Here is a 16495-nt window from a genome sequence, read left to right on the forward strand (position 1 = left end):
ACGACACTTAATTACATCATCGTCGCAAGCACACCTGCCGGTAACTCAATACGTGATCCTCAGACAGGCTCGCCGGCATTTTGATAGCAGGACCGACCTTTGTCGAAGGCGCCTTGCCATCTGCGGCGTGTAAGCTTTAAGCGGGTTAGTTGTTGACGTGATGCCCCGTGGTTTCACAACTAACGTGCTTAAATATGACACGCCAAGGATGACAAAGCGCCTTTGACAGAGAAAAGTCCACCTATCGAAACGTCAGCCAGCCTGCCTTAGTCACCTATTCCTGTTCATTCAACCTATCCGCACTAGCTGCCAGGCATGAATTGTTATGATTGCTCCGTGCCTTTGATAAAACGACGTCACAAGAAAATGTCTAGCGGAAGAAAGCTTCTGGCGCATGCGCAATGAGTTGCAGTAAATGCCTGCAGTACGTCTGCAAGGATACGTCAAGTAAGCTTTAACTCCATTGCACCCCTGCACAACCCCTTCTCCTTGACGATCGGCTTCTGCGGCATTTCTGGCTGGACGCGAGCAAGCACACGAACTGGCACGCAAACACAAACAAACAACGCCTTGTTTCATTAGTGAGCGTCACTATTACTTGAAATGACGTAAATTTGGCCATGGTGGTGTTGCATTTCAGCCTTTCAGTGCAGAACCATCAAAAAGTCACAGTCTTCACTGTGTCCTAGTATTGTTTATGCATGAAATCACCTTCACGTCCGACAAGTAAAAACATCTTTAGTGCGCAGAAAAGTTGACCGAAATGAATGCGAAAGCACAGAGTGCGCTTTAGGTGCCCTATCGCCTTCATTTACTTCAACGTGTTGCACACCTAAGGAAAGTTTTTCCTTGCATGAAGTAATATTTCGTTTCACCAACAGCACAAGCGGTCACTGCACCATCATCGCTCTTTAGGTGTCCACTGCGTGAAAAGTACCTTTAGTTGCTACCTCCAGTAAACTGCTCCGCAAATTAAAGTGTTGATCAATCCTGGAAAATTTTGCAGAATCAACGTATACTTTAGAATCTGGGTGTACCAACCTTTCATGGTGCGGTCTGCAAAGGCTATCATATTCAACACCATCCTTTGCAGCGCAGCGAACACGTGCCTTCCCCGCAGAACGCGCGTGGTTCGTGTGATACATGCGACTGGAGATTACACTGTCTTGTATACATCAGGCCACTTTATATAGCGCCTTCTCCGGGGTCAGCCAAATTTACTGTGGAACTACCTACACGATCGGCACACTGTACTAACGTGGAGCCGGTCGAGTGGACGTGGTAATCGTTTGCAAAATGGCCATAGAAAGCTTGGTTTTAACAAAGGAATTATGCAGTCAGCGCACATTTGTTGCAGCGAGGTTAAGTACCGGTTGTGGTGGTGGTGACGATGTTGCTACAGGCACGGCATATTTCCGCCATTCGTTGTTACATTGTGTTATTTCTTAGACGACGCTGCCGGGAAACCGCGACATTAGTGGGTGAAACACAAATGGGGCTGCGTACGTAATTCGTTTTCCGGTGTGCTGTGCTGCCCTGTGTGGGAGCTACTCGGCAAGACAATAGCGCTTGAATTTGGCTTAGTAGGTAGTTACCGCATGACATGTTCTAATAAAGGGCGTGGAGAAAAAAAAGAGAAAGAAAAGGAAACACATACGACAACAGGGGCGGTGTCGTTGTTCGTTTTTTTTTTCTTCGTCTAGGTCCTTTATTAGCGGTCTACATGTCATGCAGGACAGAAGCAGCATCGCCCCAAATCCACAGATAACAGTGCGGTAAGCACCGGGATGATCCGCCCCTGAAACGTTTTGCTCCCTTCGTCTTGAAGCTTCTGATCGCTGTACCGAATCTGTCAGCCTACAGGGAGTGCTTTCCTTCGCTAAGAGCTCATTCTCTCGTGCTCAGAGACCATCGATTATCTGCTCTCTATGTCGTACCTGAATAACTTCCTCTGCGTCTCGGCTATAGTACCAGTTACTTAAGTTTGCTCTCTTATTCATTCTGCTTTCTGCGTATGTCTTAGTGTCAGGTCCCATTATTTTTCATTACCCTGTTCGATGGCCGTGAAGTTATTTTACTGTTGGAAACTAGCGCTATATGGGCTACACCTACTTCTCTGGCTGCCCCGCCACGGTGGTCTAGTGGTCACAGTGCTCGACTGCTGACCCGAAAGTCGCGTTATCGAATCCCGGCCGCGGCGGCTGCATTTTTGATGGAGGCGAAAATGCTTGAGGCCCGTGTACTTAGATTTAGGTGCACGTTAAAGAACCCCAGATGGTCGAAATTTCCGGAGCCCTCCACTACGGCGTCTCTCATAATCATATCGTGGTTTTGGGATGTTAAACCCCAGATATTATTATTACTTCTCTGGCTGTTATAGCTGATCGTTACCTTTACGAACATCACTACCATTTTGCGAACGCTAGACCATTTTTTTTTCTTTTTTCCCGAAGAATCCACCTTTCAGTAGCTGTGATCGCACGCGGGCTCGCAAACATATTGCTCGGAAACGCCCACATTAGCGAGAGGTCCCCACGTCAAAGCTTCATCAACTCGTCAAAGCGCCGAAGCTGCCGCAGACCAGGAAAATTCGCACGCATCGCCAAGAGTAAACAAGCGGGAGAACGAAGCGTGAAAAAAGCTGACGCTGCGTGACGGGCACGCCGCGCTTGGCGCCTCGTTGCGTGTTGGCCGGTCGCGGTATAATGAGTTCGCAAGTGACGTGTAGATGTGCAAATGCCACCCTGCGCATAGTTGCGGATCGACTGGACTTTGATTGCGCAAGAATGCGGCAGACCGGAAATAAGTGACTGGTATATGATAGGAACAGGCCCGAATGAGCGGCAAGGAAGAATCTCCATTTGAACAGCGGTCGCCGAAGTCAATTGGCTGGGACAGACCGGGGGCAGTGAGGTATTACGTATACATGGCAGCCGTCAGTGGTTGCTCACCTTTGTGCGCACTTGCAGAACAGGTGCTGCTCCAAGATCGGCTTGCGTAATCAGGCACCGTGTTGCCCCTAACGACATAGGAGTGACAAGGCGATAAACAAGTGCGCTCCTCCAGGGAAAAGCAACGTGGGAAATGCACTGCATCAGAGCCCATCACGAAGAAAGCCTCGATTATTTGTCTCGTTTTGAGGGCAGAGTGCCGATGCAATAACTGCGGTCTGTCAAATGCAGGTTTGCAGCCGCTCGTGCGAGCCTGCAACGTCAAGCGCAGCTGACTTTCATGTGAAAGGTTGAGCTTGTGATAGAAGTGGGTGTCAGTGCTGACATTCTGGGCCGAGCGTGAAGAAAAACGTGACGTGACATGACCTAGCTTTCATCTTCAAAAGTGCGCTTAGTGAAGAACACAGACACAAACGAAAACATACAGGACATAAGGCAACGAGCGCTCGTTGCCTTATGTCCTGTATGTTTTCTTTTGTGTCTGTGTTCTTCACTAAGCGCACTTTTGAAGATGAATCAACACCAACTAGCCCACCTTATAGCAGTCCTATAGCTTTCAAGCCAAAGCCGCCAAATCAGCTGAAATCTCAGAGCGGTAAAACCGTTGTGCGCGGCTTGCTTCCGTATCTGAATGTGCTCAATATCGGAATTTCCGGTCACCGCCACATGCGGTATGCTCACATGACCCGAGCGCAAAACGTCACGTAGGACGTCATACCAGCGCCGCAATATACGAATGAAAGGGAGCGTTCTGCCTGGCGTTGCATAAGTATCGCCTTTTTGCAAGTGTCACTGGTCGGCCTGCGTCACTGGGACGCCAGTAATCCACTAGTGTCGCTTCGCGATTCTCAATATCTTGCCGGAACCAGAGTCTGCAACGACGCGCCACTCTACCAGTGACGTCACATGTGACGTTTCGGCTCGCGTCACGTGACTGTCCCGCATGTGACGGCAACCGGGAGTACATCTATTGCGCTGTTTAGGATATTGAAACACGCTTGCGTGCAAGACAGATCTGGTGTGTGTGTGTGCAGCAAGCGGTTGATTCTTGCACGTTTGTGACAGTGTACTGCGGAACCGATCAACTTTCACAAGTTCTTTGGTAAAAATAAGGTAAGCAATGTTCTGTACTTTATAGTGAACTTAACTGGTCGGACGAAAGAAAACGCCCGTCTTTCGACAGGGCCAAAATGCAAGGAAAAACCACATGTGCAGTTGGTTTTAGGTGCACGTAATGAAAACCAGTTGGTCGGAATCCCGCACTACGCAGTGTCTCATGATCCTATCGTGGGATTGGCACGTAAAACCCCCGAATTTTTCTAATGTTGTTGCACTGAGCAAAATGCACGAAGGACTAACGAAAAAGGGTACAGGACAAGTCGTCAGGACACCACTTGTTATGGCCCCTTTTGCGGTAGTCCTTCGTGCATTTTGCTCAGCGCAACAACATTAGATGCCGTACCGACTAGCCCAAGTTCAAGCTTCCCTGAATCCATTTTTTTTTCTTATTTGAAAACGGGTTTCCCTCTGAATGTTATGTTTTTGCTGGCCAACGGCGGCTATGACTAAAAGCGACATGTTTCGTGTGGCTCGGCGCCTGTGCAGTCACCGCGAATGTGAATTGTTGCATGACTTCAAAGGGCCCTGAACCATCCCTCGGTCTTGGTGAAAAAACACATTCTACGAATAGCAAACAGTGCTATGAACCTGTCCGCCAAATTTTGCAGTCGTGCGCGGCGCGTAGAGTTTACAAGCGTAACGAGAAATTGCCGTTTTCTCAAGCACCCTCTGTTCACACAGAGGCCCATCCTCAGCCTCTGCGAAACGGACGGCGGCTACTCTACTTCGTCATTTAGCAGCCAATATAGCCGCAATAAATAAATAGCGAGGTTTGTATCAGATGCGCGTCTTGCTATTGTCACGATGTATATAACTGAATTAATCCAACAGAAAATTATGCCAAGGAAAGCCAAGGACACATCATTTGTTGTTTTTAACTGAAGTGCAATAGTATGACATAACTTGAAAGAGATTAAAGTGAACGAAAAAGCAACCTCTCTGCAGGTGGGGTGCGAACCCACAACCTTCGAATTATGCGTTAGATGCAGTGCCAATTTAGCTACGACGAAAGGCGCCTTCCCGTCCACTTTGTTAGGTATTTTGTGCGTGTAATCCCTGGGAGTGTTAGCCAGCGCCACTCGTAGCCAAGGCGGCGACTGTGGAACACTTTTTCGCCAGAGGGCGTCACGTCGCGCGTGACCTTTGCACGAGGTGGCAACTGACCGATAGACCCTCGCATGCTACCTTAAGGCATTAAGTCTGCCGGGACGAGGTCCTTGCTATGAAAAAAACAAAAGAAAGGGAATTTTTTCGAGGGGCTTGCATATGGACTCGTTTCTTTGTTATACACAACCAAGTGAATACAGTAAAACCTCGGTGATACGAATCTCGCGGGATCACCAAAAATATTCGTATCATCCGAAATTCGTATCACCAGAAAATATGGAAAATTAGCATGCGACAAAAGAAAGCAGGCGTACATTTTCAGTTATTGTCTTTCAGGGCCGCAGCAAAGTCACGAACAGCTCTGAATGATTACCACTGAAGTTTTTAGACGTCAACGATCATACCTGCACTCGTAAATATACGTCCCGTGCGCGCGTGTGTAATTATGGAACCAGATGTGTTGTGACCCGCGACCGCTAGTAGCCCCTTCCAAATCTCAGTATGCTTTTTCGCGCGACAATAGAGTAGTACGGCGAAAGTGAATTAGGCGCGCTTTGACACAATAGATGAAGGCCAGAAAACTTCAAAACCGCGGTCCTATGTTATTATTTTCTTATTGCGGTGGGGTTGGGGATGTTTTTCGAGAGGTTCTCCATTCCGAGCCTTTCATAGGACGTCTGATGCACGATTACATCGCTTGCATGGAGGACATGACTTGTAACCTAAACGTGAAAACACATGGAGGCACATTAGGGCCTCCAAGATTCGCGCACACAATCTCGGAGGCTACGATGCATCACTGAATGTTTATTGTGATCATTGTGTAAGAAAAGTATTTTTCTTACAGCGTGGTTCCGACGAATTGGCGGGGCGGCGCGCATGCCCGCGCTTGCGTTTTTGCGCCTGCACGTGCTTGGCGCGCCTTCCGCGACAGCGCGGACAGCACCTCTTCGTATGTACCTGCGCGGTAGCTTACGTTCGTATCAAACGTCGCGGGAAAATCTGTTCGAATCAACCGTACTCCATTACATTGCAGGCCAATGGGCCTTGGCCGGGACCAAAGAAAAATTCGCATCACCCCGAAATTCGTATGAGCCGTGATCGTATCACCGAGGTTTCGCTGTACAACAGACAGTTAGGACTAGCAAAGCATAGTGGACGTCATTTGTGTTTAACTGTAGTGTAATAATGGACCTTTTTCACGGGCGCTTTCTGCGCATGCGCGCCGGAAATACTTCGACGGCGCCACCCCGAAACATTTTTGGTGGCACACGGCCTCCGAAACCTGCCGGCGCGCAGTCTCGGAGGCCGTGGAAGCAAAGGAACGCACAAGCTCCCACGCTGTCGCGTCGACCGGAAAGCCACAGTATTTGCTTTTGGCTCTCGACGATAGGGGCGCTCTACCTTTCGTGAAAAAGGTCCATTATGGGATGATGTAATATTTACGCCTCTGGAAAAAAATATTCTGCTCCGACTAACGAAAGCGGGACCTGCCAAATGAAGAGAAGAAACAAGATTAGTTTGATTCCCCCGCACGTGTGAACGCCTGACAACAGCTAAATAGCGTAACGCCTGTTGCAGCGCTCATGCGCAGCGAAGGGTTGTTGTGTTGGTTTTTTCAATCCTGTTTTGTTGTATCTGTATTTTGTGTGACAGACAAACGGGAGTGTCGTATCTGGCGCGGAACTATGACAGCCCACTGCCGCACTCTGCGTGGCATATCCGCCCTATCATCGCGATCGGCCGGTGGCTTGCAATCAGCTGCGTTTTGTATCACCACTAGAGGCGGAAGTACCAACGGTTAGCGGGACCACGGTGCCCTTTCCACTTTGTTTCCAACAGCGGCTACCGAGATTCCCCCAGCGAAGGGTTTGAGGCTATTTGCCACGTTCTCGAGGGTGTTCCCGCTCATACTGCGCACGACAGTACCTCCCAAATGTTATCTAATATGAACGATATGCCGCCCCCCCCCCCTCAGACCCTTGCTTTCTCCTTTTTTTTTTCAGTATAGATCCTAACCTAAGCCCTTAGTAACTTTCCTCCCTCTTTTTCTTTTTTTTCAAATTTTCAGAGCTTCTTTCGTTTGAACAAGTACAGAGGCTTAGCAACGGAAAAGGTAATCCGAAACCTTGGCGTTTGACGTCACCACAATTACGGAAAGGCTGCTATAGGCTAGACATCGTTTTACGTAAGGCCCAACGCACCCGTTTCCATTTCGTTAAGCTCAAGGTGACCCACACTCACTCTATGTTGACTGAACGCAAACGGGCATCTTCGCTGTAAACACTAACTTGTTTTCCCTAAACACCGTTTGCGTTCGTAAAAGTACGTTATACCGCGTTAATAATCGCAGTTTGGCAAAGCTACCCGTGACATACGTGCCGCCTTCGCGTCTTTTCCGGGTGTAGCAGGAAATTGGAAGCTCTCTGAATGCATGAGGAGTTTGGCTATGCCAATCAGACAGAAAGACCTTCGAGGCCACTTCTAAACGGTGCGAGAGTCGATGACGAAGACATTGAACGAAGCTGAGAGGACGGTACCGGTGGGCGAGACGAATGCTAGCTGGCGCACGCAGTCACCTTCGGGAAAGAACATGCGCACGTGCGACGCTACTTTCGCCACGTCGGAAAGCGGCCGTGTTTGCGTAGCGCTATTTAGAAGGCTCGTTGTAAACATATCGAGTCACTAGGACAGAAAGGCAGGCGCCGCTTTGTTCGATACTCATTACAAGTGTGCCTTCCAGCTTTTGCCACCGCAACCATGCCTTACATGCTGGACAATGACGACTTCGGGGACCGAGTGTACTGGGACCGGGTGACCATGGAGAACATCAAGGAGTTGCGCCAGCGTTTGCAGCAGTGGCCGGAAAGACACGGTGAGAGCAGCCGACGACGTAGCGTATATGTAGAGAAAACCATTAGCAGCAGAAGGTGTTTTCGACACCTTAAGTCCAGAAACTGTTTTGTACTATATATATGTATATTATGTGCTTCCACATAGCGATTGATTTTAGGCCACTTTACAGCTACATTACACGATATCACCATGACTCATTGGTCAACGTTAACATCAGTCATGGTGCTCTTTGACCACAACTGGCCTTTGAGCCATTAAAAACCACATATCATCATAAGTACAGAAGCCTGCTAAGGGCAAAGATGCGCATGCGAGTTTCAACTTCCGCACTCAACACGCGACCTATCTAGTTATCAACATTTCTTTTTTTTTTCTTTTTCATGATACGTCTTGTAGAGAGAGAGAGAGATGCTCTTTATTAGAAATACAGAGATTTTTGCCGGCGTCAGTATACCGCTGGCATGCTACTCTGTGTAGGGATGGGGAATGGGATTGACAGATTAAAGAAGAGAGGGGAGGAAATAATAATAGAAAGAAAGAATATAAAAAAAATGAAATGAGCAAGTGAACCTGATAGAAATATTTACAAGGAGGGTGTCAGGTAAGATAAGGCTTTGCTATGTGAAATCTTGTATGTCATGAGGGCATTCGTTGGTTCCACTTTTCATGAGAGGTGAACCTGAATGATTTATATTAATTCAACAATATTTGGCAACTTGATGTCACTCTATATGGCCGTTGCCATTTAACTGCTCACTACTTGAGACCACAGCTGACTGCCTGATAACAGAAACATACTGGAGCAAATGGTTGCAACAGGAATACCCATGGTTATATATATATATATATATATATATATATATATATATATATATATATATATATATATATATATATATATATATATATATATATATATATATGTGTGTGTGTGTGTGTGCGGCGTTACCTTTACTGTGGAGAGGACATTTTGAGATGCGTACAAACATTATTTACGGCAGTAATTATAGAAATTAGGAAAATTAACTTTTTAACCAGTGGAAGTAAGCGGTCGAGTCAAATGGGCGAATGGAAGCCCTTTCTGAGAATAGCCCATAGCCGCTTTGAAATTTTGGAAAGGCGGCCACAGGTAATCACCGCGGAGCAGGGGCGTAGCCAAGGGGGGGGGGGGGGGTCAGACCCCCCCCCCCCCCCGAAAAAAATTTCTGGCTACGCCCCTGCCGCGGAGCGATGAAATCTGGCTAATTTTGCTGGCGATACCGAAACCTACGCACCAAAAAGCGCGTCTGCCATTCACTGCGGAAACGCCCCCCTTGACGACACTGCTACACTGCTTCCCTCTCAGGGGGGGGGTGCTCGCTTATCGTCCTCCCCCCTGTGCGAGGGAAACAGTGCCGTCACGGAGGGCGTTTCCGCAATGAATGGCAGACGCGCTTTTTGGTGCGTAGGTTTCGGTATCGGCAGCAAAATTATCCAGATTTCATCGCTCCGCGGTGATTACCTGTAGCTGCTTTTCAAAGAAGAGAGAAGAAATAGTAGAGAAGGAAAGGCAGGGAGGTTAACCAGTATAGGACAACCGGTTTGCTACCCTACACATGGGGACAGGGTGGGGGAGATTTAAAGATGGAGAGGAAAGAGAGAGAGAGAGAGAAAGATAGAAAGATAGCACGACACAGCACACATAGAATCAGTCGGTCACTCTTGCGTGGTAGCATAGCACACATAGAAACAGTCGGTCACTCTTGCGTGGTAGTTGGTCACTCCTGCGTGGTACGCGACATTTCTGTCACAGGCGCTTGGCCAAGTTCGTCGCTCTCAAAAACCTCAGCAGTGCCTTCGTCGCCTTCAATTGTGATGTCTTCTGTTGACAACATGCAAGTATTGTTTGAACAGACATTGGTCTACTATCAAGGCGCGCTAGAACAAACGCTAATGACTGTCTCTGAGCATTATATACCGGACAGTCGCACAGGACGTGTTGTAGCGTCTCCTCGCAACGACAGGCATCGCAGAGAGCGTTGTCGGCCATTCCAATACGAAAGGAATAGGATTTCGTAAATGCCACCCCTAGCCACAAGCGATAAAGCAGTGTGGCCTCTCTTCGGCGGAGTCCAGTTGGCATACAGATATGCATCAAAGAGGACAGGTGGCGTTGACGATTAGTCCGGTTGGTTTGGCTGCTTGGTGGGCACCATAGAGCGAGCGTGATCTCCTGTGCAAGGCCTCGAAGACTGCTGGCAGCGTCAGACCTTGAAAGTGGGATGGTATCTTCCTGTGTGCTTTCATGAGCTGTCCGAGCGGCATTATCGGCCTGTTCGTTCCCTATGACGCCGCAGTGACTTGGCAGCCATTGAAACGTCACGTGGTGCCCTTTCTCATATGAAGTGTGGAGAAGACCTCGAATTTCAAAAACGAGCTGTTCATATGGCCCGCGACGCAGAGCAGATAGCACAGATTTTAGGGCTGCCTTTGAGTCGCTGAAGATAGACCAATGTTGAGGTGGTTCCCGATTAACCAAACAAAGTGCAGCGCGCAGAGCAGCTAGTTCCGCAGCTGTCGACGTCGTGGAGTGGTCGGTCCTAAAGCTGATGGTAATAGCTCTTGCTGGTACAACCACCGCACCGGACGAACACTGGATGTTTGTGGAACCATCTGTATATATATGTACACTGTCCGCATACTTCTCGTACAATTGAAGCAGAGACAGTTGTTTCAACACAGGTGACGACAGCTCAGATTTTTTCCGGATCCCTGGTACACTGAGTTGAACTGTGGGTCGAATAAAACACCAAGGGGACATCGGTGGTTTAGATGCAGTGGTGAAGCCCGAGGGAAGTTTGTCGTTGTACTTGACGATAGTTTTAGAAAATGATGCGTGGCGCCTCTCTGAAGGCAGTGTTGCAAGGTGATGACAGGGAGCACGTGCAAAATGTCTGATGTGCGTTCTCAGGACTTCCACCGTAATGTGAGTTTGCATTGGATGGTCACGAGCAATCGCTATAGTTGCCTCTATTGACGTACATCTGGGCAAACCAAGGCACGCTCTGAGTGCTTGAGCTTGTACTGCCTGCAGAACACGAATATTGGTCTTACAAGTATTACTCAGCACGGGCAGGCTATATCTAAGAAAACCGAGAAAGAGCGCTCTGTAGAGTTCCAGCATTGCGTCTACTGACATCCCCCACGTCTTTCCTGCCAAGAACTTGAATAACTGGGAAATTGCTGTCAGGCGCTGCTTCGGGTAGGCCACGTGCGGGCTCCAACATAGGTCCCTGTCGATGATTACGCCAAGAAACCTGTGAGTTCTGGCATAAGGAATGGGCCGCCCGTTGATTGAGATGACATAAGGTTTCATTAGTTTCCGAGTGAATGCCACCAGTGCGCATTTTTCTGGTGATATGCTGAGACCTTGTTTACACAAGTAGCTAGCTGTCAAAGTTGCTGCTCTTTGAAGCCGCGCACGTATCTGAGGACGTGTGACTGCCGAAGTCCAGACACAGATGTCGTCTGCGTATATTGAAACCTTGATGGTAGTTGGCAAGTAGTCAGCAAGCCCAATAAGTGCGAGGTTGAATAGCGTCGGGCTGAGAACTCCGCCTTGAGGAACGCCCCTGGAGGTATAACGTCATGTAGTTGGGCCATCGTCTGTTAACACAAAGAATGACCTTGCAGCCAGGTAACTTGCAATCCACGAAAAAATTCGACCACCGAGGCCAACCGCCGCAAGTGCATCGAGAATAGCCTCATGTAATACGTTATCGTATGCACCTTTCACATCTAGGAACAAAGCTGCAGATAGTCGCTTACGGGACTTTTCGTGCTGAACATACGAAACGAGATCAACTACATTGTCGATGGAAGAGCGGTCACGTCGGAAACCAGCCATGGAATTCGGGTAAATCTTGTAGTGTTCAAGATACCACTCAAGGCGGCCAAGGATCATTCTTTCCATCATCTTTCCTACGCAGCTGGCTAGTGCAATTGGGCGGTATGAGGCGAGTTCGAGGGGCGATTTGCCCTGCTTCAAGAGAGGCACCAAGCGGCTTACTTTCCAGTCGTCGGGAACATTGCCATCCTGCCATGAGGAGTTGTAGAGGCTCAGCAATTCTCTCCTTGCGGCTCCTCCCAGGTTGCACAAGGCTCGATATGGAATACCATCTGGACCCGGAGCGGTAGAACGCCTGCAGAGAGCTAGTGCCGCCTCGAGCTCCTCCATTGTGAAAGGGAGGTCCATGCGGCAGTCACGGGAATGGGGGACGTCACCTCGGGCTGGAGAATCTGGACGAGTCGTTTGGTTGGCTGCTTTTCAAAAATTTCAAAGCGGCTATGGGCTATTTTCAGAAAGCGCTCCCATTCGCCCATTTGACTCGACCACTTATTTCCACTGGTTAAAAAGTTAATTTTCTTAATTTCTATAATTACTGCCGTAATTAACGTTTGTACGCATCGCAAAATGCCCTTCCCCACCGTAAAGGTAACGCCGCAGGTAGCACGCAGATACCTCCTTTCTGTGATTTTTAAAAAATACAGGACACATTTCTTGAAACAACCTGTATATCCGGAGATGTTACAAGCTTGGTTACACCATATGGAGTATTATAAGCAGGAGAGCAAACCGCTTGGAATGCGGGGAAATCAGGTTAGGTCATGCAGGCTACATTATCACCACCCCGTAGCATTGATTATGTCAATAAAAATGGTCAGTTATTACAATCATCATCCTCAAATGCATGATTCTGCGTTAGCTGATATAAAAGAATCTAATAAAGTCGATGCGACGACCTCTTGTTTCAATTCCGCTGAACGTTTATTCGTGGTGGCGGTTCACAATATTCTTGCTTTAAATACGGAAAGAATAAATTGACGACAATGACTGCACCACATTCGTAGCGATGTGGTACACGTACTTGCTTCCCCTCCTTACTTCGTAACAAGAAATGTTTTAAACTCGAAACGCAGCTACAGGAACTGCGTAATCCGGGCAATACGAACTAGAGCACACTCACGTTTTTCAGCGAATAAATATCCAAATGCCTAGTTGTAAGAATATCCATCATTGTCTGTGTCCTCACTGAATGGTATCCAGAACTGCGAGTGTGAGTTTCAAAATTTTAATAAGCTGGAAAAAAGAAAAAAGATAGCGACACCGTCTCATATTAAATATGCACGATTGCTTTTGACTGGCACTTCGACTTACGACTAAGGTATCAAGACAGAAATGTGCCAGTTGCAAGGAAGGCGCGGGTTGTTTTGCGCCTCTCATGATGGTATCGGATAAGCATGCGAAGTTTGTCCAATAAGCACGCAGTGTTTGCATATGAGAACACGAGTACATGCGTTAGCACACCTCCGTTGTTAGCACACCACCTCCGCGCTTAACATTGGCCGTTTCAAACTATCCTGGAATGCCTACTGCAAGTGCAGTTGTTAAGTGCCCACTACGAGTCCGTAAGGCAACACGCGAACCTACGCAGCTGCTCACTTTGTTGATGCTTTTGCAGCTGATGGTGATTAAATATCTCTGAGCGCTTTGTAATGGATGGGCCTCTAAAACACCCCCTCGTTGCGCAATTCACATGTTTTGATGCCTTGCGGGATTCTACGCTTCTGCCACGCAATATTACATGCGTTACGGAGACTCCTTCCACTGCATGACATTCATATAGTGTTTTTTTTTTTTCAACCAGTTTCAAGAAATAACGTGGGTCTGAGGTATAACACCTGCTTGCCACGCAGACGGCCTGGGTTCGATTCTCACTCGAACCGAAGGTTTTATTTATTTTATTTGCATCTTTCTCGATTTTTCGGTCACGGACAAGATGATGATTTTTCGCTCGCAACCAACGACGCCGACACCAGGATTTCTGCGAAACGCGCTCTTTAACGCTATCGCATTAATACTGCCCAACTTCCTTCCTCTCTGCACGGCCTAATCACCGAAACAGCTATCCTGATGAGCCAGCAATTGCATGCCGGGTCCTATACCGCCGCTCATAACTCTTACCTACATGTGTAACTCCTACCTGCATAACACTGCTCGCAGTATTAAACAAACACAAATACCCGATGAAATGGATGGGAAAGAGACAACCGCTGTAGCTCAAGTGATAGAGCATCGGACTCGTTATCCGAAGGTTGTAGCTTCGGTCCCTACGTTCGGCAAATTGATTTTTCACCCACTTGAATTCCTTTACATGTATGTAATAATTACTATTTTTTTATTTTTTTATTATTTCCAGGTACTGTTAGCCGATTGGGCCGTTACAGGTGTGGGGTACAAATATCACGCAAATCAATCATTGTATACATGAAGTAGCAACATATAGCTAATACATATATTCTAGAATTCATAATATGTGACTACACGTAAATAGTGAAAAAGTAAATAACTTGCATATAATTATTATGTCAAACATAAAGCAGCAATGCCTAGGCGATAGAAGGAAAATTTACATCACGATGTTTCGTTCTCCAACTTACATTATACACACATTACATCACCTGCTTCACAGCATTATACATCGCAATACTAAATTTTGCAACTCACATGAAATATGTCAGATTAGCTACATTCCATGGCATTATTTCAATCGCAAGAGAAATAGAGTTGAAATTCATAGAGATTTACTCAAAATATTTCGTAGTGTTGGATTCAAATTTTTCTAAAGTTTCACAATCCCGTATAGCCTCCGGTAAGTCGTTCCAGTCTTTTATGGTCCTAGGGAAGTAAGAGTATGCGTATGTGTGTACCCGAGATTGGGGGATTAGAAAGTTTCTGCAGTGATCGCTTCGTAGGTTTCGGACATGTCGTGGAATGAGGTACTGCGCTACATCAAAGTTAAATGTATTTCGAGAAAGTAAATACAAGAATTTTAGTCTGGCTATGCGACGGCGTTCCAAAAGGGTGGGCAAGTTTAGTTCTTGCAGCATATCTGTCACAGAATCGGTTCGGGAGTACCTTGAAAAATAAATCTTGCCGCCCTTCTTTGCACTCGCTCAAGTTTATTGATTAATCCTTTCTGATAAGGGTCCCATAAGATGCTTGCATATTCTAGTGTAGGCCTTATTATTGTTATATACGCTGTTAGCTTTACTGGTGCTGGAGCGAGCTTTAATTTGCGACGTAGGAACCATAGCTTTTTTTCGGCGGTAGAACAAATATTATTGATACGTTGAGTCCAGTTGAGGTCTTTAGATATTGTCACTCCTAGGTATTTACATTTGTTAACGGTAGCTAGTACACTGGTACTTAATTCATAATCAAAATTTAGGACGTGCTTGACTTTGTTTGTCACGCGTAAAACAACAGTTTTTTTCTTTATTTAGCTGCATTTTCCAAGTTGCACACCATTTTTCCATAGACGCCAGCGCGTCGATGAGATTTTTTTTTATCACTGTGGGTAGATATTTCCCGATAAATTAAACAATCGTCGGCGAACAGCCGCACAGTAACATCGTCACTGATGTCTGAACAAATATCGTTAATATAGACGAGAAATAATATCGGTCCAAGGACAGAACCCTGGGGGACACCGCAAGTAACCTTTAGACGATCGGACTGGTGGCCATTTATGTCCACGTACTGTGTCCTATGTGACAGATATGACTTTATCCATTCCACTACATTGCTGTTTATTCCGAGCTGTTTAAGTTTTTTGATAAGCTGGTTATGGGGAACCTTATCAAAAGCTTTGGAGAAGTCAAGGCAGATTGCGTCAACCTGTTTTTCATTATTTATTGCTTTTGAAAAGTCGTGAATGGTTTCAACAAGCTTTGTTACAGTTGACAGTTTTTGCCGGAACCCATGTTGGTTGGAATGTAGTGCCTTTTTGTTTTCTAGGTACTTATATATTGCTTTCGATATTATGTGTTCGAGGAGTTTGCAGCAGACGCAAGTTAAAGAAATGGGTCGATAATTTTCAATATTCTGCTTGTCTCCGGTTTTGTGTATCGGGATAACCTTTGCAACAAGCCAGTAATCTGGGACCTGTTTTTGTTGCAAGGATGCATTAAAGATTATTTTTAAGTACCGAGCAATCCATTCGGCGTATCTTCGTAAAAATGCATTTGGAATTCCATCCGGACCAACAGATTTTTGTTCTTTAATGTTTAAAATTAGCGACAGTATCCCTTCATAGCTGATTTGTACTTCTGGCATGTCTGACACTTGTGAAAATGGTGTAAGTGTAGTAGTAGTAGTACAGCAAGAAACATTTGAAAAGACAGACTGGAAGAACTTATTATGGTGGGAGGCAATTTTCGAACAGTCAGTTATGACTTCGTCGTTAACAATAATGCTGTATTGATTTGGAGCGGTTTGTGACAGGTGACGCCAAAATTTTTGCGGGGAAGACACCATGAAGTTCGTGAGTGTTTCCTCGTAATATTTCTTTTTTGCTTGTCTTAGCTTTATTCGCAGCTGTGCAGATAGGTTAGCTATCTTTTCACGATTTTTTGCTTTC

General features: G+C 46.6%; 1 protein-coding gene across 1 annotated transcript in view; it reads left to right on the plus strand.

The window, feature by feature from the left end:
• Window positions 1-3824: 3824 nt before the first annotated feature.
• Window positions 3825-16495, plus strand: part of LOC119388149 (motile sperm domain-containing protein 2) — a 46970-nt gene continuing 34299 nt past the window's right edge. The window contains exons 1-2 of the mRNA XM_037655799.2: window positions 3825-4064; window positions 7921-8052. Coding sequence (XP_037511727.1) covers window positions 7938-8052 — 115 coding nt within the window. The 5' untranslated portion in view covers window positions 3825-4064; window positions 7921-7937. The remainder of the gene's footprint in view (window positions 4065-7920; window positions 8053-16495) is intronic.

Source organism: Rhipicephalus sanguineus, chromosome 3, assembly GCF_013339695.2.
Source record: "Rhipicephalus sanguineus isolate Rsan-2018 chromosome 3, BIME_Rsan_1.4, whole genome shotgun sequence".
Lineage (NCBI taxonomy): Eukaryota > Metazoa > Arthropoda > Arachnida > Ixodida > Ixodidae > Rhipicephalus > Rhipicephalus sanguineus.